Source organism: Diplotaxodon limnothrissa, linkage group LG5, assembly GCF_057381915.1.
Source record: "Diplotaxodon limnothrissa isolate DT_005_m linkage group LG5, D_limnothrissa_male_GT1.1, whole genome shotgun sequence".
NCBI lineage: Eukaryota > Metazoa > Chordata > Actinopteri > Cichliformes > Cichlidae > Diplotaxodon > Diplotaxodon limnothrissa.
In genome coordinates, this window is record NC_140600.1 from 15,562,321 (window position 1) to 15,584,009 (window position 21,689).

The following is a 21,689-nucleotide window of genomic DNA, read 5'->3' on the forward strand; positions in this document are numbered from 1 at the left end:
TCCTCGTGAGCTGCGTTTGACACTTGTGCACTTGGCAAAATGAGTTATTTATTGGTCACGATTCATTTGAAAGAAGTGGAGGTGAATAATTTAACGGCCCTCCAGAATAGTCTTTTCTATCATTACTGCATCCTTTCAAAATTTGAGAGGGATTGATAAAACACATAGGGACTAATGCTCGTGCACATAAATCTATTAATGCGTTTACAAGAGTGTTTACAAGAAAACAAGGCAGTCTATGTGGGCCATTCATTTTATAATTACTCCAAACCTTTCTGGCTTTATTCTTCTACCATTTTCTCCATCACAAAACCATGCCCCTTTCTTGTTATCAAATTTAATACATTTTCTTTCTCCAAAGAGCACCCTCAATCACACAACAAATGATCCAGACACTGGCCAAGCCACATTAACCATATTAAGAAAAGGTGCTTCATGTGGCCTTATTCAGACACCCAAACTCTAATTCATTTCCAGACTGTATGCTCTATCTTTATTAAATGGGGGGCTGTGGAATGAAAAGGAGCGTATGGAAATATTTAATTAAGGAGCAATCATGGCCGCGGGTGATTTTCTATTTCAGTCTCAGCAACCCTTAAACTGAAACAGTGGGAATTCTAATTATATTAGTACTGCTATGCAAATTTATGGCATTTTTGAAAAGGCAAGGGCCACGACGCAATCAGTTGAGTAAATAAAAAGGTGGGGTGTGTGTTGTTTTTAAAAAATTTTTGTTTTGGTGTTTTTTTGGTTGGGTGTGGGTGGAGGGGGGGGGGGATTAGCACGTGAGATTAAACTGTTGGCAAAGCAATTCCAGTGTGCATTTATACTCCAGCATACAAGCCTAGACAGCAGGAAGTACAACATGATGCTGAGGAGGAAAAAAGAAAGATGCGTGGGAATTCACTCACAGCTAATGCTCGCAATTCTGCTTCTGAATGTTTCGAGAATGTCTGCTTCCTGCATAGTGTAAGAGCCTGCAGTATTTTAAGTTCAAGGCCATTAGAGGAAAGCCCAGCTCTGCAAAGAATGACCAAGCATTCTGGAAACAGGGCCTTGCATGTGGCTGTGCGGGCCTGAACTGATTACACCAACAACATTACCAGTCTGATCTCATCAGATGGCAAACACTTACGCCTGGGGGGGAACAGCGGGTATGCGGGACATAGTGCCAGCTCCAAATGGAATTCTTATCTCAGCATCTCTCTTCACCATCAGAGTCGCTGCAGAAGATGCAACGTGCCCTACCTCTAACTTCGTTAAACATGTCCATTACATCACTCAGAGGTTGTATTAGATCAGAACAGGGAGCAGACTTAATCAGAGTTCATTGGGCTAATATCGTCACACGGGCGACTCTCTCGTCTCTGTCACTTCTCGTACTTTTTCAATCGATTTATGAGATCAGTGACATGTTAGAATATCTGATATGATATCGAATTTTACAAAAAGGTGTCCTACTATATTTGTTTTCGTTATTAACATGAGATGTGATGCAAGATGCACCCAAATACCCAAAAAGACATTGAGAGATAACACCGACATTATGGGGTCCTTGTGGGAGATGAATTAACTGTGAGTTGACATCGTAAACCACCACACCCTTAACCAGCTGAGCTAATCATCGTTGCCGTGGCAGGGGATTTGTGTACAAGAGCAGGGGGTTGGGTTAAAGGTCACAGTAACGGATTAGGTGTCCAAGACAGTTGGGGTTTCAGTGAGCGGTAAGTGCAGGAGTGGAGTAACACTGCACGTGTATGTCTGTGTGTGTTTGTAGACAATCCTCGAAGGAGGCTCATCCTGCATCCAGAGGGAAGCCAGGATGGAGCCCTGTGGTACCCCAGGGGCCCCCAAGCCATCTGCTGCCCCAAGGCTAATACCCCAGCAGACGTTTCAGCCTCCCCTAGATCAGCCCCGATTGAGCAGGAGGGAGGGTATTGTGTTAGGGGGATGGAGGAGTTAGAGGATTCTTTTACCCTGGCAGGGCGCACCAGGCTTGTGGTAGGACTGACCTAAGGGTGTGGCTCTATGGGTGGTAGAGATTTTCAGCAGAAGGTGGATTAGGAGAGGCAGTGAACTGCAACTAGGCACAGAGAGCTGAGGGCATCTGGAGTGTGAAGGAGACCAACTCATCGGAAGAGGCACAAGATTTGATTCACACCGTTTCAGTATTATCATATTTGCTTTGATCTTTTTGGGGTAAATAAGTGCCAGGCTGACAATGTCATTGCTAAAAACGCCAACTGTATTTGTTTAATCAAGCGGGTAAAAAACAAAATAATTAAGGTAGAGTCCAAAATTTTGAGCCATTATGACAGACCACTATGCAATGAATTAATCATGCAAGTACCATTAGTGTGTGTTGTGGGATATGATAAAAAGAGTAGAATTACCATCGCATGTCCCGATCGTTTCTCATATAGGGCACATTTTTCTCTTCAACTGTAACATAAGCCTCCCGTGGAGGTCCGAGGGGGGGAGATAGATGTGTGTGTGTCTCTAACTGTTTCTCTCATGGACAGTAACATGAGACAGCCTATGGTACGAATGGACAAAGAGGCCATTTCTTAAAAGAGCAAGAGGGAAAAGACTAAAACAACATTTTCGCCCATCAAACTAGAAAACATGTCGTCACTGTCACTTACGACTGATGGACGCTGCAGTTGTAGAAGACAAAGTCGACACTGGCAAACTTCTTGCCCGTCTCCTTGGACTTCAGGTAAAGTTTCACCACCCGCTTGTCACCTGCATATCAGAAACAGGGAAGCAGCCAGATTAACAGTTATTCTGCTCTCTCTGAAGGCTTAAAAGAGAAAAGTCCAAGTCAAACACATTAGCAAACAATTACATTTGTATCTAAAAACTACTTTAAAAACAGAATAAACACGGGCGTAAATTAAAACAACTTATTTGTCGATATAGAGTGACACTTCTGTATTCCACTTTTGTGCCCTTAACAGATAACACATACACAAAGACATACTGCAGCCTAGCAACACACTACTCATGTCACACCCACAGTAGGGTGGCATTAAAAATAGCAGCACCAATCAGTGTTTGGATGCCAAGGCTGATGAGAACTCATAATGGGGCATAATGGGCTCAGTTGAAGAACTACTGTGATGTTGCTTTGAGGAAACTTAGTGCTCGCTATGTGACATGTTTTCGGTGCTTTGAATGCGAATACAAAACAAGTTTTTTTATTACCATCTTTGTGGTGTGACAGAATTGGACATAAAACAGGTGCATAATCTCTGGGAAAAAAATGATGTCGATATTTTTAAACATTACGCTAAACCACACTGAAGTTGCTGCTTTGAAATGAAGTTAAGCACAAAACCAGTCTTTCAGATAAATAAAATGAAAGTGACATCAGTGCACAATGGTTGATAATGGGAATACAAAAACAGTTCTATTTTCAGTAGATAAAGCTGGACTTGTGTTTAGGCTTCAGAAAGCGAGTGTGTGGCTTTTATTGAAACTGACAAGGAATACTGAATATAGACATGCAAAGCAAATCAACGAGTAACATTACAATTCTGTTCTAAAGCTCAAGTGTACTACAAGATCCTTTAGGAGGGCACACATCTGCTACATCTGATGGTGAATATACAGTACAGAATGGCATGGAAATAAGATGATCAAGAGGCCAAAGAAACCAACAAAGATGTATCATAAAGATTTTGTGTCTACATTCTTCAAGCATGTCACCAAAACTTGCCATAACCCTAGCCACACATCTCATTGGGTGCTACCACCCAATGACCTCATCACTCATTGCCCTTCCTGCCCTGACCTTTGTTTCGAGTGATTGGGGCGATGTCCCGGGCAGAAGGAGACAGGCAGAAGATGTGTCCACCCTGGATCTGTCCCTCTGTCTCCACATAGTCCTCAAAGGAGCAGTTGACCCCCGCTGACAGATCGGGCACATTGCGAGCTTGGAGGACCAGCTACGGGTGGGAGGGGGAGAGGGAGAAGGAGAGAGCAAGAGCGAGAGAATCAGTACCCAGTGCTTGATCAATGGAAGGACACGGTGTACATGGATTGTTATAAGATATGACATGAGGGTTAATGGCTGTTGGGACAGAAGGGGAGTGATACATGGGTATGTGTATGTGTGACAGTTACAGGAATAAAAGAGTGAGCGCATGTGCGTATGCATCAGTCACTGGAGTGGCCATTTCGAGCAAGGTTAATGTGTACAAGTTAATGTGCAGAATGAAAGCGAGGCTAACTGTAATCAGTCAAACCTATATGATTACACCGAGGAGCCACTGATGGAACGAGACCTCGAAAAGCTCAGAGTAAGAATTACGAGGGCACGGAAAGCAGATTTCTAATTAAATCTGCTGTAAATATTCAAAAGTGACTTTTTTGGTGTAATTTCCTAAAGAATCCATGACATAAGATTGCATTTATATCCCAGTGAAAACTGGCAACACTGTACACCAGATATAGAGACGCACACCGTTTCTTGCTTTGCTCATTTCTCTGTAATTCCATTATGTTGTACCAATTTGATGATAGGACGAATTCAATCATTTTACCAAAAAACTGATAGTATCTAACAAACGTCATATTAGTACAAATTAATGAACAAAGCTCATTTGTCTTAAAAAAAAAAAAAAAAAAAAGGCACAGTGGACACAGAAGATTTCACAGAGCTATTGAGAAGGTGAACGTTAACTATAACGTCACCTTTAAATAAACCAGCTACTTATCTGCTGAAAAATCCTCATGCATCATACAACCAGCCTAAACCATTTTGAGACGACACTAACCTTAGTTTGGCATTTTGGGAAATGCCACCCTGTCTCTGTCAAATAACAGTAACTAAATCTGTCTACCGGCACCTCTAAAGCTCACTGATTATTATGTTATGTTATGCTTGCTCGTTTAGTCTGAAAACAACAACATGACATTTTAACAGCGGGTTACGTGCCAGGCCATTTCTTGGCTGCACCCGACAACTTTGCCTCGCTTCACCAAGTTAGAGTGGGACACACAACCTTACACTTTATTTTTATACCAGTGAAGACATAAATCTAATGTTTAGGAGGTTTTTGAGTTCTGGCCATTTTACAGTCTTTCTGCTCAAGTAAGATATCTGTGTGCACTGAAACAGGAAGACATACCTGGACTTCAGACATCGTGACAGAAATATTTCTCGGCTGAACAGTTAGCTCCACACACTGTCTCTGGTCAGAGGCAAACCTCTGAGGCTCTCCTGCCCGCTCACAGTGGTCCTTACGTGAACATCTGGGAAACAGCAAGACAAGAAGCGAAAGATTAAAAAAGATGAAAAATGTATAGTAATTACAAGAAGAAAGGTAAGGAGAACGGGGTAAAAGAAAATGAGCTTGACAAGAGGTGAGAGGAGGAAAGAGGCAACAGTGGACACAAGAAACTGTTAAACTAATATGACAATCATATTAAGATGATAAACACACACAGCCATCACAGTCACACAGAAACGGGAGCAATAATAAAAGACAAATAGGCTAATAGCTTCCCCCAGCCATTACTGTAGGGCTTTAGATCATTACCTTATTGGTCGTGACATTTGTGCAAGAACTGCCAAGCTACAAGACCAATCAGCTCGCCTCATCTTTTCACTTTACAGGCCCACCCAATTCACACTTCTCAGGAGATGTACAGGCGATTGTTAAAGTTTCCCATAACACTAAAAAATGATGCAATTTCCTACCAGATGCATATCAAAGGGGTCAGCAATTTCACCCACGCTTATTAAAAGCCAACTGATCGTGCTAAAAATCAGCATTCAGCCCCGTATCGTAGTGGCTTTACTATAAGCAATTCATAATGCATTAGCTATCACTTTCACCTTTGCGCTAACAACATCTGGTCCCAGCGGTGAGAAGAAAATGCTGATGCAGCGTACTGCAAGTCCTTAACAATAATAGAGAGCCAGAAAAAATGCTAACTGCTTCCTTCATACAGCGGTGCCCCCATTCCCTCATTTAGTTAGCCTTCACTCACGGTCGGGAAGAAAAAGCTGTCACCAAGCACCCACCTGAGAGTCCCTGACATACACACACTGTAAGGCATTAGCAGAAAGTAGAAAGATTTGTACACCTTTTCTTATTAGGAACCCTTTTCCCTTCTACTGCTCTTCTGATGTGTGCGACTGTGTATTCGTGTGAATGAAGCGTTTCCCCCGTTTCAATTCCATGTGTCCAAATGGCGGGCTGTCACTGAATTAAGTCCATCATGACTGTATGTGTAATTTCAAATGTGTGATAGTCTCCTGAAATGGGTAAAAACAAGTAGTTTGTGTATGTGCTTGTGCATGCCTTGAGGAGAGACGGTTTGGTGATACGTACTATAAGTTTAATTAATGTAATGAAGAGATGGCTTTACGCCCAAAGCTTGAGGCATTCCAAATGTGGTTTAACATGCTGTCACCTCTCAATAACATGCAACTGTTCTCGCCTTACAGTGTGTGCACACAAACCTTCCAGTCAAACAGAAAGAATGACGAGATTGCAGGTAAACAGTGTTAAAATGTATCACTACACTCTTATGAGGGCTAAGCTCAATTTTCCGACTGCAAATCCCTCTATTACATATCTAACCTTAAACAGTAATCTTATAGCAAACAAGACTTAATCCAAAAACCAAAGACTGACAAAGAGACTAATTCTAAAATCTGTAAAATCTGTTCCTGCAAAAGTCTGCAGGTGTACAATACCATGCTCACACACACAAAACTGGCTCAATAACACTGAGAAAAATAGTTCTAATAATGTAAGCTGTCATGTTCTGTAAGTATTTATTGGAAGCATGCAGCAGCTGTAAAATTTAAATTTCCTCTTGAGTGATAATTAAAGGACTAATTTAAGCTTGTTAGAAGAATTTTATTAAATCTATAACAAACATTTACAAAAGAGCTGTTTTGGAGATTAGGGTGTCATCACAGTTTGTTGGGTAAAAGCCTACTAAGTATAATATAAAACTTTTCAGGTTGTTGCATCCATTCCTAATGTGATCTTCTGAACTAAAACAGCCAACACTGCTTTCTCTGCTATCTACAGTGTAATGCAATAGGCTACATATGAAGTGCACCAGGATGGAGTATGTTAATACGTGCAGCACTTACACATTGTGAAGAACACACCATCCACAGTGAGGGTCTCTGGAGCCCAAACACTCCCCGCAAGTGGTGTACTGCTCACAGCTCTCTACTGGAACTCTCACCACCTACGGAGAGACGAAGCAGGGAAGAGAGACAAGAGATATAGAGCAGGGAGGCAATTAGTGTCTTCACAATCAAACTCATAAAATGAAGAGTATATTCAGCCGGATGGAGGTAAGAATTTGACAGCTTATCAGACTCCTATTTAAAAAATGCAATCAGCAAACAGTTAGTGTGTGTTTGTCTCAGTGTGTGTGTTCCTGAGAGAGACTAAGTGCTAGTCGGTGAGAGGTGTATATGTGTGGGTCTTTGTGCTTATATGTGCTGTGGTGAACCATTTCAGCAATGTGTGACAGCCTCCAGTCAAGCATGTACAGGAGAGGCCTCGCAGTGCATCATGGGACAGCTGAAAGGTGAACATGATAAAAGTGCTGTGATTGACAGGTGACCTCAAAAACCAACAGGAGGCAGAGGACCAGAAGGACAGACCCAGTGTGTTTGTGTGTGCGTGCGTGCGCACATGTACGAGGGAAATCTGTACAAAGCCTGTGCAACAAAGCTTTAGTGCATCAATGTGACATTACTCGCGCTGTGTGTTTGTGTGTGTGTACGAGTGTGATGATAGTCTGCAGATGTTGCCTACGAAACCAGATTAAGTGTGCAAGTTTAGCCCTCCACTTCAGTTAAAGGTGACGACAGATTGTTCACAACACGGTCCCAGTGAACGTGAAAGAATGCATGTGTGTTTCAAGATATTAAAAGGTTGAGCTTGTTCAAGAGTGTGACACACCCCGAAAGCAAATGCTGAGAATGTTAGTGGGCAACAAAGTAAGCGTGTGTGTTTGTATCTGTTGCAAGTGTCAGCAAGTGTCAGCACCACATCCAACTTTTCTTCACCATTGGGCCCCCAAGTTGATGATTTGCTGGAAGCCCATTTCATGATGTGTGTGTGTGTGTGTGTGTGTGTGTGTGTGTGTGTGTGTGTGTGTGTGTGTGTGTAAGAAAACGTGAGTGTGTATCAAGTTGCCACTGCAGACTGGTTCTAAATCATGCAGCATAGAGAGGGCCAGCTGATCACTAAGTAAAAGCATTTAACAATCTTTCCCCTGGGTAACACTTTCACATCACACAGACAGATTTAACCATGAGAACCTCATCCAAGTGGTATGTGGAGGGACTAAAGTGGTGTCTTTTTTATGAGGTAGGGATTTGGGGGGGTTGGGGGGCAGAGCGATAAGAGAAAAGAAAAACACGGAAGAGAAAAGAGCAGAGGCCTGAGGCTTAAGATAAAGGTGGTTAGCAGCAGGACGGAAAACAGGTGGACAAAGGAATAGAGGAGTGAAATATTAAACTGGGGCCAGGATTCCTCTGCAAGCTGCAAGTACAACTGAGATATGAGATAGATGTGACATGATGGAACTAATTTCTGCTTCAAATGCCTTGCGGCAAACTGGCTTTGGGGCTTTGTGAAGGCTCACAGGACAGAAAAACAAAAACACTTGACACTATACGCTATCATAGCACTTTCTATCCTCTATTTCCTGAGTGCATATCTATTTGTTTACACTATATGATTCTTGTGCCTATATCACTGTTTGTAGCCATCATCCTGAGCACCTCATCTATTAGTCAATGTAGACCTCAGTACAGTAGATGAAATGACGCAAACAAGATATGGTGCTGGACTGTAAGGCAAACGAGGAAGGTGGTAATCTACTGGAAGTGCTGGCTGCATGGATGAGAAGTCAAAGAGAAGTCTAATGGAAGACAGTGCGAATTGGCAAGGACATTTTGCTGAGTAGATGGGATATGGTGGCAGACGCCTGCTATGTGTCATTGTCAAATTGAGTGTGAGTCTAGTTTTCATCTGCAAGGAGAGTTGAAAGAAGGATGGAACAGGGGACTGGGTCTTTTGGTGTCTTTGATAATAAAAGAATGACAGAGGGGGAAAGAAGTGTGAATGAATTAAGACATGATGGATAGAAGGTGAGAAAAGCAGCTTGAGTTTAGGATATGTGATTGGACACCTTATAGGAGGTCTCTATGACTCAACAAAAAAAATAGGAAATCGAAAGGAAAGAATTATGTGTTCCACATATCATCACATATACCAGCCAATTCCTCCACTCACCGTAATTCACCGTGACTCTGATTAAGGACAATGATCCACATAAATCATACTAACGCTACGGGTCCTTGGTGAGCTAGCATAATCTTATCATGGCCCTGTGTAATGATAGGTATGACCTATTGTTCACATTCGTTCCTACAGTAGCAGTGGTGAAGACACTGTGGGCTCAGCTGAGTGGTAGTGACTCAAATCGTAGGGAAGAAATTAAGAAACTATAGTGGTTGTTTTCCCCAGTGGGTAAATAAAATGCTTTCCAATAGCTATGAAAGTATGTGTATGACGTATGATACAAGAAGATACAATAAAATAAATAAATAAATAAATAAAAACCTTAAAAAGAGGTCAGTTTCTCCCTCTGTTAGGAATACAGGCACACACACTTATCCTCACTGTCTCCCTCTTCCTATCTCTCTTGATGGCTCTTTTAATGAAAGCCAATTCCTGACAGCGCGCCACATTACTCCTTTAAATGACCTTATAAACCAAGCCCGCCATCTCCTCTCTCTTGACTTCTCCTTATTTACAATAGCATCCACTGCTGTAGCTCAATTCTCCTTTTCTTGCTCCTACTTCCTCTGTTGTCAACCTTCTACCCTGACCATATCACAATGCCATGACATCTCCTTTCAGCTATAAACTTTCCACCTTTCCCCTTCAATCTGTTTTTACAGAGCGCTATCACCTGCTTTTAAACGTCCAGCTAACAGGCTTTGTGACGGTCACCCCCAAAACCCAGAGGAACTGTAAAGCTTTCAGCGCAGCTTTTCATTGGTTGTAAACTGTAAAGACATAAAAGGATCGGCCTTGTTGCGGCTTCTCTTTTTTTTTTTTTTTTTTTAAACATTCAAACACAGAGAGAGGCTGGAGAAGAGGAGAGAAGGAGGGGGTGTAGCTGTAGATGTCTGCAAGAAAAGAGACTGGGTTATACTGTCAGGGGGCCAAGAAGAAGAAATCACTGCTTGTTTTCAGTTATTTTCAGATAAATACTTGAGACTGCATCATAATTTGGCAATGCCTGTGCCTCACTATAGAACCACCACCAAATCTCTCGTGCTTAACACTACTTAAAATGGCTGTAATGCTGCAATTCAGCAAACAGTAGAAAGTGCTGAAATTTGATTCTTACAGGAAAGCCTCAAAAGGTTAGCTTGAAGGACATCACTGGGTCAATTTTCCACAGATTCTTCTTAAATGCACACAGCTTTTATCAAAGCAACAATAAAAATCTCAAACACGTGGCTTTTTATTGCTTCTCTACTTTCATCTAAACTTTGTTCTGTGATCTTTACACAAAAAATAACTACACAACATTTTCCTTGAAGTTTTTTTCCCCTTTGCCAACATCTTGGGAGCAGAGATGGGGAAGCAAGGGAGAAAGAAAACAGCAAGATGAGTAGGGTCAGCTCCTCGTCATCATTCCTCTGTGACTTCTTTTCTCTAAGCCGACATTAACCACACCTGCATTCTTTCAATAACCGTCAATCAGCGTGCACTCTCTCCCGGCTTAATCTGTGCTGGCAGTGAATAGCTGTGTGCAACAATGAAATCAATACCCATCCACACAGCCACTAAACACTCCAGGAGGACACAGAAATAGAAACAAAGACAGATACAACTATTTGTTAGGGTAAAACTTCACTAAACACATTGTGGCTGTCATTACTTTGCAGTGACAGTAACTGGTGTTGTCGTCTTCTGCTGTGGCAACAGTGTATCATCCCGGCAACATTAGAAATTGGAGTGCTGAACTCCCAGTATATCCATGCAAGTGAGCCAGTTCTTCAAGTGCTAGAATACCAGGTCAGGAGAGCAAGTGTGTGTACATGAGGGCGGGGGGGTCGTATCAAAGGCTGGGTTAGCATGTGTGCATTGACTGGATTGTAAGGGGCTTACAAGATCAATGGCAAGCAAGACTAGGCTTGATGTGTTGACTGATTGGAGATAAGCAGGAAAGCAAACAAGACTGGCACTGACAAGAAAGGAGAGATGCTGTAGATGGCTAAGAAATGCCAAAGTGAAAGAAACAAAATGCAAGAAGCAACAATCGCGGTGTCCCATCAGAAACTTATCTGCTGTCACATTGTTTACTGATAGATGTCGAAATACTACATAACTGTTAGAATTCAGTGATGTAGCAATACAAAGAGCCAAGTTTAAGCCTTTATGTACGGCAAGAAAGCTGTAATTTTTCTCTCAGAACAGTATTTTTTCACTTAGCACCCATTGACTCATTCCCCTCTATCTATTATTTCTTTTATATTGTGCTTTATGTGCCGTTTCTTGTTTCTGAACAGTTCGACTTCTCTTTCACCCTCATTCTTTATTTCTTTCACTGGACTCAGATTTTGTTTTCTCTCTTCTGAAACACACTGATGAAAACAAGAAGCAGGCCTATATAACTATATATTTATTTGCCATTTGCATTTGTGTATGTTATGAATTCAAGGATGACAGCTAAAATCCAAACTATCCTACAAGGCATTTGTGTTAATTCTGAAGTCAGTGCAACAGTAAATCAGCAATATGAAATTTTGAACCAACAAAACAAAAGTGAGAAAAAGAAAAAAAAAACTTTTAAGATCTGGGAACCAATCTCTCTCCATCAACACCTTCATCACATGGACTTTCCCATCAGCTCTTCTAAAAGGAGCTATTCTCAACAATAAGTCAATATACTCTCAGTCTTTGTGTATCCATTTGTCCATTACACTCTGTCCCTTTGGTGAGAAGGAGCCCGACAGAAAGAGAGAGGAGACAGAAGAACGAAGCAGGATGAGGGAGTAAGTGGGGAAAAAAAATAGAGACGAAGACAAAGCATGAGACAGAGATTGAAAAACTGTAGAAAACAAAGAGCTGGAACAAAGAGACTGTAAAGGGAGAAAAAGAGGTAAATGTGACCGGCTAAGGTAGACAGGCCTAGGGGTCTTCTAATTAAGTGAGGATGGGAGAGGCCGTCTGCCTGGTAAATGACTCTGTCACTTTAGTAAATGGACTTGGTGAGGAGTGAGGAGCCACACAGCTGGCATTTCCATTAGCACTGCCAAGCAACCCACCACCATATACACAGAGAGAGAAGCAGAGAAGAGGAAGGCAAAAAAGGGGGGACAAATGCTGCTTTTCTTTATTTGCGCTCACAAGAGCTGCTGTGTGGAAGTCATGCCTGGGAGGTGTATAACAGATAGTGTTTTTGTGGAGAGAGAACCTAAATCTGACTGATTGGCTTTGCCTTCATATGCAACCCGTCATTCAAAATTTGTTACCGATATATATTTATAAAAAGCTACAGAAGTCCAAAGACGTGTTCAGACGTTTTTTGGGGGTGTTTTTCAGATCAATAATATATTTACACGAAGTACTGAAAACACTATGTATGGTGTAGGTGAGGGAAATGCCAAGGCAGTGTGGAGGAAGCCGCATACACGGCTCCCACTCACTATTGGCAAATACACAGAACTAATAAGTGTGCTATTTGCACATCAGCTGAATCAAATGCCACAAAAATTACTTATAAGTTTGTGATTTAAGTGAGAAGTAAGTCACAAATGCAAAACGTACAGAATTTTCTATTTGAAGACACTGCAACAGTACGTACAAGCCAAGTAGTATTCCTTAAGGCAAGTGCAGTGATCTTCACAGGTCCAATTTGGTTTCACACATTTTTACTGAGAACTAGATTTCTCTCTTTCCCTTAAAAGATATGTTTGCCAAAAATGCAAATGAGTTGAAGTGAAATAAATCAATCAGTACTTACAGCCCCGCTTATTGTGTGCAAATGTCTTTCTAGTTCCATTTATCAGCGTCGTATTCTTTCCTGTTGTAATTTATGACAGTAAAACCAGAAAGAAAACGTGCTTTTCTGCTTTTCCACTCAGCTTTCCCCCTATTTGATACTTTATAACCGGGGTCTGACGAGGCCTGCTGTGCATGAATCTGAAAAGAAATTTGACTCAAATTCAAAACAATTCCCTGTGCTGTCATGCATGAGCGACATTTCATTGTTCTACTCAGTGTGACTTCTGGTTAATGCATGAAACTGAGTAGTATAGTGTGCCACTAGGAGCAGCACCATTGGCTATACCAGCTGTTGATTGGCCTCGTTCAAATCAGTCAGGGCCATATCCCTACACCCAATCACCGTGAAGCAACAGGAGAACCGACTGTACGGCCGATTGATAGTGATTGAGAAGGAAGGCGAGGAGGGGGAGAAGCCATTAACCTCCCTATCCATCTCACCCTCTTTTCTAACCATATCAGTCGCTCTATCACACCATCCTTTGGGAAAAGATGGTAAAGTATAACAGAGAAAGATGAGAGAAAGACAGAGCTATCTAGTGGCAAGTTAGACTTCCATTAGGGCTGATAGCATCACACACAAGACAAGTGTCCAAGCACACTTTCTGATGAGGCGCGCACACGTTCAAGACTATTGCAGGGATTTAAAAAAAAGAAATGCAACAGTGAATGATCTGATATGAACAAGGGCAGTGAGAGGAAAAGCAGGAAACACAATTAAGAGAAAAAGAGAGAAAAAGAGATAAGTGAGGTTAGAGACACTGAAACCATCCCTGCCTGTGTAATGATGCCATCTTGGCCAATTTTGTCTCATGTCTCTGAAGGATTTACTAATATTTCACTCAATTTTTTCCCTTCATCAAGTCACAAAAGAGGGAACTAGAGGTGCAACAGACAATTTTCACAGTAGTTTATTCTGATTATTTCCCCCCCCACAGTTAAGTCACTGGTTTGTGTAAAATATATATATATATATATTTTTTTTTTTTAATGTAATCAAATCACCATTCAAGCATGTCTTGATATACACTGGCCTACTGAAATATTCAACCTTATTAAGAATTTGTAAAAGCACTCAGATGATCCATCCATAAATGTAACACAATACAATGTGTTGTGTAGTTGCACAGCAGTCATTTTAATTACAGGTGTAGGTGCTTCATCCTGAGTAGAGAAAGGTGTAGTATTGGTTTGCACTCTTGTAAATGAGTGCCATATATCTGCATGGCTACATGACCAGCTTCCCCCTATTCTAGTCAGTGTACTCCTTTCTCTGCCTCAATGCACCAGGTCTATTAACATTTACATAACAATGACCACATTCTTGCTTAAATTCTGTGTGTAGGACAAATTGACTAGTGACTGTGTACGTGTGCTTAAGTGTTTGGCATAGGATACAAGAGCTCAGGGATCAACATTAAGGCTTATACAGGACAAGTTAGATTTTTTTTTTTCCAAGCCAGTGAAAAAGAAATTAATCTGCTCTACCATACACGTCCAAAAAAACAAAACAATTCTGTCTTCATATTATGTGACATGGATTACTTGGCTTTTGGTTAAATAAGAAAATGTTTAATTCAGAATATCAGTGTGGAAACCAAGCAGAGTTTGTTTGTGAATAAAACTAAAGAAATAAAGCAGCGCTAAAAACTTGAGAAAAAAAATGGTTCTCATCCTCTCTTCATTTACTTCATGCTACACTTACTCTATGGATGATAAAACAAAGTGTCAGCCAACAATGGCTAATGTTTAAACACCACATTATGTGCTTGTTAACTTCAGGAGTTCCTCAGTCAGCCAGAGTTTGATAAATTGTGGAAAATTAATCTTGGAGCCATTTAGAACCGGCTGATTAGCTGTATGTAGTTCACTAAAATGTCAGCTTTGATTGATACAACGAGCTGCTTATTATGTATGTTGATGTCAGTTTGTGCTAATGTGTTTGCTAACGACATTGGCAGCGAATCAGTAATATGTGAATGTAAACAGATACATACACACACACACACACACACACACACACACACACACACACACACAGAGGGGATTGATGTCTAACAAAACTCCACGGATAAGATGCTACTTGATGAGGCCCTCCTTGCTCAGAGAGCTAACAACACAATACAGACCATTGTTTGCTATTGTAGGGACTCAAACCAACAGCTTGTGAATGTCACAAGAACTTTGTCTGCGAGCACATCCAGTGTAGGACTGCAGATTCCTTGGAGGGATGCAAGTCTCTGTGAAATGTGGAGGGGGAAATCTCTTTCAAATACTGAATGGAGATTCGGACAATGGTGTTAGCCCACACACACAAAAATATACTCAGATCAGCCAAAACATTGAGACCGCTGACAAGTGCAATGAATACAACTGATCATCTTGTTACAATGTAATGATCTACTGGGAACCCAGGGTGCTGGCATTCATGCGTATGTTACTTTGACACGTAAAACAGCACTCAGTTGTATCAGCACCTCTCCCAGGGCAGGGCGATGTTCACCATGAACACCGTAAAGTGGTGGCCTGGCTTCAGAAACTTCACAGATCCCAATCCAACTGAGTATCCACAAAAGGTGCCAGAACAGATCCAGTCTGTGGAAACCTCACCCCACAATTCACAGGACCCCCAGGATCCACTACCAGAGGATACATTGCACATGCCCCAAGGACTCGAGGCTGGCTTCAGTGACACGGCCCATCAATGTATGTTTAGAAATAATGTTTGAAAGCTGAGTTTCTGTCCAAATGTATAGTCATATAAAAGTAAGCAAGCTGAATCAATGCGAGTCTAACAATCAGAGGTGCCTCCCTGACACAACAAAGGTTGCCTCATGCATACACAAGATTTTCCTCCCCTGTATCAAGCCTTATAAGGCATTATTGCTTGTTGCCTTCTCACACTTCAAATCCAGTCCCTCATCCAACACCAGAGCAGATGAATATTCATGCTTTCAGCAATTAGCCAGCACCACACACTACAGCACCATAATATGCAAGAGCTGCCATCAAAGACGCAAGGACATGTGCGCCCATGCGTGTATAACACTGAAGGGCTGAGTCAAGGGTGCAAAGATGGACAGAGCAGCATCTGTGGCATCAAATGAAGCCACAGCTTTCTACCTTTTTGGCTCCAAAACAAAAGATGAGATGATTTGAAGACGGGAAGACTTGACTGAGCCAAAACACCACAAGACAATTTCCCCACAGAGGGAGATTTGCACAGAGCAGGGGCTTCAAAAAGTTTGGGTTGAGTCAAAGAGCTACATTGTTCTTCTTGAAGTGTTGAATATTTTTGTGAAAAGAAAAAAACTTGAGCAAACCAGCAGCACTTAATGAGCCTGCTAATCTGCATAAAGTATTTTCCCGTTTTTGGTAATAACAGGTTTTAATATGTTTATGTGCAATGTATACATGCACTGCTTAGGAGTGAATGACTGGATGTCAACTGGGAGAGACACTTTTGTACATTTGTGCATGTGAACAATGTGATTAAAAAACAAATAACATGCACCAAGTAGGGCTGCCACGATTAGTCGACTAGTCACGATTATGTCGACTATTAAAATCGTCGACGACTAATTTAATAGTCGACGCATCGTTTGAAGCTTTGTAAGATCACAAAGGACGCAGGAATGAGTAGTAGGATTTAAGAGTGTAATAACGGACTGAAACAGAAGATGGCAGCACTGCATGTACAAGGATGCCAGCTGCCGTTAAACCCCGAAGAAGAAGAAGCTGTGTCCCAGAATTCATAGCGCAGCTGTCGACAATGGCGGCAGCTAGTTAGTTTTAACTTTACTCTTATTATTCTTTCTGGGTCACAAAATAAACGTTTAACATATTTTCAGGCGAGAATGTAGCTGTGTAAACCTCAAATATCTGCTCAGTTTATCAAGACACCACATATTTTCAAAAGCGCTCCGACGTTTTCGGAGACGTCTGTTACCCACTAGCTCGTTAGCTAGGCGGGGGCAAGGCTAACTAGAGCCGTGAGAACACCGGACTCCCGGCAAATCGTTTTCAAACCCACCGCCGTCTTTCGCTAGTCAGGTTAAACATATATATAAGTCACTTAGATAACTTAAAAATGTTATTGTTTGGCTTTCTTTAGTATTTTATTTGTTCCTGAGTAAATCGGTTTGGCTGAGATTAAAGTTATAGTTTTTGCACAGCTAAAACTGTCAAGCAGACAGCTGATTATCAGAAGTGTGAGACGCTGGAGAATATACTCCGGTGTCCTGTTATATTTTAGAAAGCAAGGAGTTTATTAAACTTCACCGAAACAATCTGCAAATTTCATTAAAAATTAATAAACTACCATCTTGTCTTTATTTTTAGTTAGCACAAACACTTCAAGCTGTAAGCTAATGATAGTTATATAAGACCAGATGCTGCTGGTGCAATAAGCTGTACGCTGTACGTCCAATGGATGATGATCTGATTAGTCGACTAATCGCAAAAATAATCGGTGACTAGTCGACTATCAAAATAATCGTTTGTGGCAGCCCTAGCACCAAGTCCATAAGAATCATACAACCCTGACTGCAGTGAGAAATAAGCTGATCTAAATTTCCTGCAATAACACACTGTCTCATCAAACACACACACAGCAGGCCGTCCTATCCCGCTGTCATATCCTCCATTGATAATAATGACAGTGATGAATATAGCTGGAACAGAGCAAGTCATAAATCACTGGGCCTCACCCCTAACTGTGACTCACCGCCTTAGCCTCCATTTGTGTGTATGTGAGTGGGTGAGGGCAGAAGGGTGGTGGAACTTGTGGTCCACGCATCAGTGGATATGTCCAGTGACACCTTAATGTGCTTGGCTTGTCTGAGGAACCCCCGCAGGCACCCAGCCACACAACCACACACACACACTCCCAGGGTGAAGGCAGGGCTGTGTGTCTATCTCACTAGAAAAAAGGGGGCATGGCTATATTCCTCATGCAAACTAGTTGTGTGTTAATGTGTGTGCGTGAGTGTATCAGCATCTTTTAGCAAAAGCAGGCCCTCCTACCCACCACTCCATGTATCTATCCCACAATTTTCCACCTTTGCCTCTTTAAGAACGAGAGAGTATGAGCGTGTCTATCTGGTGGAGAGGGGGGCCATGGCAGCGATAGGGGGAGATCATTAAAAATACGGGAATGGGATCAGTAGAAGGCATTTGAGAGGGGAGGACTCAATTTGGGCTTAGATGGAAATATCAGAGAGTGTGTGTGTGTGTGTGTGTGTGGCAGCAAAAGTGAAGATTTAAAGAAAAAATGTAGTGGTGGGGGCATGGTGGGATAGATGGAGGGCAGAGGATAAAGATGAGGGTAGGATGGAGGGTGAGAGAAGGCAATTGCCCCCTCCAGTCATTAGCGCTGGATAGGGGTTTTAGCTATAAGGTCTGGAAGCCACAGCCCCCCCATTCTGCTTAACCCAGGCCTGCTATCCATTAATGGGGATCAAACGCACAGGGAGATGAAGCTCTCTGTGTGTATGCGTGCACACACACACACACACACACACTTGTTTACAAGACTGTGTGTGTACATAAAGTGTGTGTAATCGAGCATATGTTCTGGGTACTAGCGCCTATAAGTAACATTATGGTTTTGTGTGTGTGCCCTTCATGCCCTTAGCTGCTTAGACATGTGCTTTGTTCTTCTAGTATGTGTGTGCATTGGTGTGCGTTTTCTACTATGTTACTTCTTTCCCCAATCATGTGCTTAACCCAAAACTTGAAAATAAGTGTCCCCTCAAAATATATGTGTGTTACCATTAAAAAGAGCAGCACATCCCACAGCTCATGTTCCTTTCTTCTGTGCTCCTATGGTCAGGATTATAATCAGAAACCCTATAGGTATGTTCCTATAGGGTGCAAGGTGTGTATACATGTCCATACTGTATGTGTTGCACTGAGTGAATCAATTTAATGGGAATGAACTTCTTTGACTATAAGTTAAGTTTCCTGAAGTAGACGAACTTGGTGTTGTATCTTGCCCCAGCGTGCAGCTGGGTTCGGTGACGAGCAGCTATCGAACTGATGGATGATTGTGATGATGGGGTGTGTGTGTGCAGATGGAGCCTCACATATGTCATCAAAAGGTCATCTGGCTTGAACAGAGGTATCTTCAGCCAGGACACACAGGGCTGTGATATAACATACTGTTACACTCATAGCACAATCTGCATTTAAAAAAATTTATCTACCAAGCCCCAGCCATGGCAGTGGTTATACAGTGACCATTGATGATCCCACTGGGTGTCAAACAGGCAAAGAATGTTTCCATTTTATGGCCTGACTTTGATTTAAGCCACCTACAGAATCAGCACCTCTGAAAAAGCCTCTCACAGAGCAGACCTCAGATACATCTCACCCATTTTCAATTCGACAGCCTATTTTAGGTCTATTAAATACAGACATATTCCCATCATGTACAACCCCTTTTTTTCTTTCCCCCTCCCTCTCGTTTTGCTTCCTTCACTCACCACACTAATGAGACAGAAGAAAAAAAAAAAAAAAAAACAACAACCAGGGAGCAGCTGGAAATGGGGAGCAGCAGAGATGCGACATGCTCTCTCTGCCTCCTCCCCAATCCCCCCAACCCCTTCCTCTCCTCACCATCACACTAGAGAAAGCCTTCACCAGAAGAAGAGTGCGCGCACACACACACACACACACACCCCCCATCTGACCTATAACTCTCCCTGCACTCCCCATGTATGTAATGTCTGGCTTATTAGCAAGCCATCATGGTGGCGATGTTTGTAGCTGGTGTGAATGTGTGTTGGTGTGCAATGAAATCCAGTGGGGATGATTTGTGTGAGTACAGAGAATGAGTGTAGAGTTGGTAGGAATGTCAAAATATGCACAAGGGAAGTGTGTTCTGGACATTTAGTAACAGGCTGCTCTACAGGAACTATTCAAACATGCAACACAACAAAAATAAATGTTAGTATTTATGAGTATGTACCTTTGGCAAATACTGAATAGTCAGGTGCTGGATATGGAGAATTTGAATCCTAAAAACTCTTACATGTATCACAAGTAAGAGTTTTAAAAAGTATGTTGTCCCAGCAGACACTATGTCGAAAAAGTATTGCAATGGCAACATGTCTGCTGGGACTGAATGTGTGTCCTAGTGTATTTGTTGGACATGAACTCACCTGTCTGTCAGTCAAAGTGTAGATGTACTGCTGGTCTGGGCTGAACAGCATGTCTCTCAGTAAGGGACTTCCTCCTTCACTTACGGTCACCTTCTCGTATAGCACTGCTGGACGGCTGGCGTTTATGGAGTTAACCAAGATCTGCAAAAAAGAAACACACGGGAAAACTCATTTGGATATGAAAACAATAAAAAGATGATGCAGAAAAGTGATGTACATGAATACAGCAATAATATCAGACAGCAGCTGCTTAAAAAACCCCGTGCTTTTACAGTAGAAACCCTTGAAGCTAAATAAAAATAACTTGTTGCTTGTAGAGAAATGATGCAGCGTTAATCCAAGTGGACCATTGATGCACAATAAAAATAAACACACGCTTAATTCCTCTAGATTTGCCGCACAAATAAAGGAAATAAAATGGTGACAAATTTATCTTCATTTTCACATCTCCCTTTAAATATCCATGCTAAATAAATAAATAAATAAATAAATAAATAAATAAATAAATAAATAAATAAATAAATAAAGTACACTCAAGCTGCACTTTTTTCTACAAACCAAAGTTCAAACACACTAAAGTGTCTATGGATGTTGTTCCAGCTGGTGAAATAAGCTGATTTCACTTCAACAGTAACAGGTGGTAGTTATTATAAGGTGGGAGGCATGAAATTATCAAAATTTTGGAAAAAGGTTGAGAGCACCTGTTCTACAGAGCTATGTAAAAGGCTTAATTGAAAGGTTGTGTTAATAGCAGTATTGAGTCTCGTATAATTATTGCGAACACAGATGTGATTACAGAGGTAGATGCATGGAAGGGAACAATATTGACAGGATGGTGCTGTTATCATGACTATAGACATCTTTTGTTCAGCACCTGGGAGGAATAAACTTTAAAAATTATGAGCAAAAAATAAAAAAAGTTAAGTATGAAAACAGTGTGGTCCTGTATAATGATAGAAAGCATAACAGTGAGTCACATCTCTGCATGTGAACAACAACCTGATCACCCAAAGCACCTGTAGACAAATATAATACAGAGCAACCAAGTCAGCATATGCACAAACATGCACGTGAACGGATGCTCAAATTTTTCTTTGTGAGTTTTGGCAAATAATTTGCCAAGATATGGAAAGTAATGGAGCAGATACAAGATAGGAGATTGGCTTGCTGGCGTGGCTGTGAGCCAAAGTCATCTCAGCAGCAAATGAAAAGTACAAAGCAGCGGGGGGGAGGGCAAGTATCAGCTCTCCATTACCGAGCTTTGTCGACTCGCACTGCTATCAGCCCACAGTGACAAGGGAAGGACAGCAGGCAATGACTAGCTGGAAAATGATACTAAATTCACACACTGACAAATAGGTTCACATCCAGATAGATGAAAGAATGATAAGATGACAACCCACACACCAAGTGATAGATATTAGGGGTGGGTTCTTATAATCGATTC

General features: G+C 41.6%; 1 protein-coding gene across 1 annotated transcript in view; it reads right to left on the reverse strand.

Moving 5' to 3' along the window:
* Positions 1-21,689, reverse strand: part of plxna1b (plexin A1b) — a 187,209-nt gene that overhangs the window by 76,229 nt on the left and 89,291 nt on the right. Inside the window, exons 4-8 of the mRNA XM_085353144.1 lie at positions 20,243-20,383; positions 7,121-7,221; positions 5,136-5,259; positions 3,797-3,950; positions 2,646-2,745 (exon numbers count right to left, since the gene is read on the reverse strand). Coding sequence (XP_085209270.1) covers positions 2,646-2,745; positions 3,797-3,950; positions 5,136-5,259; positions 7,121-7,221; positions 20,243-20,383 — 620 coding nt within the window. The remainder of the gene's footprint in view (positions 1-2,645; positions 2,746-3,796; positions 3,951-5,135; positions 5,260-7,120; positions 7,222-20,242; positions 20,384-21,689) is intronic.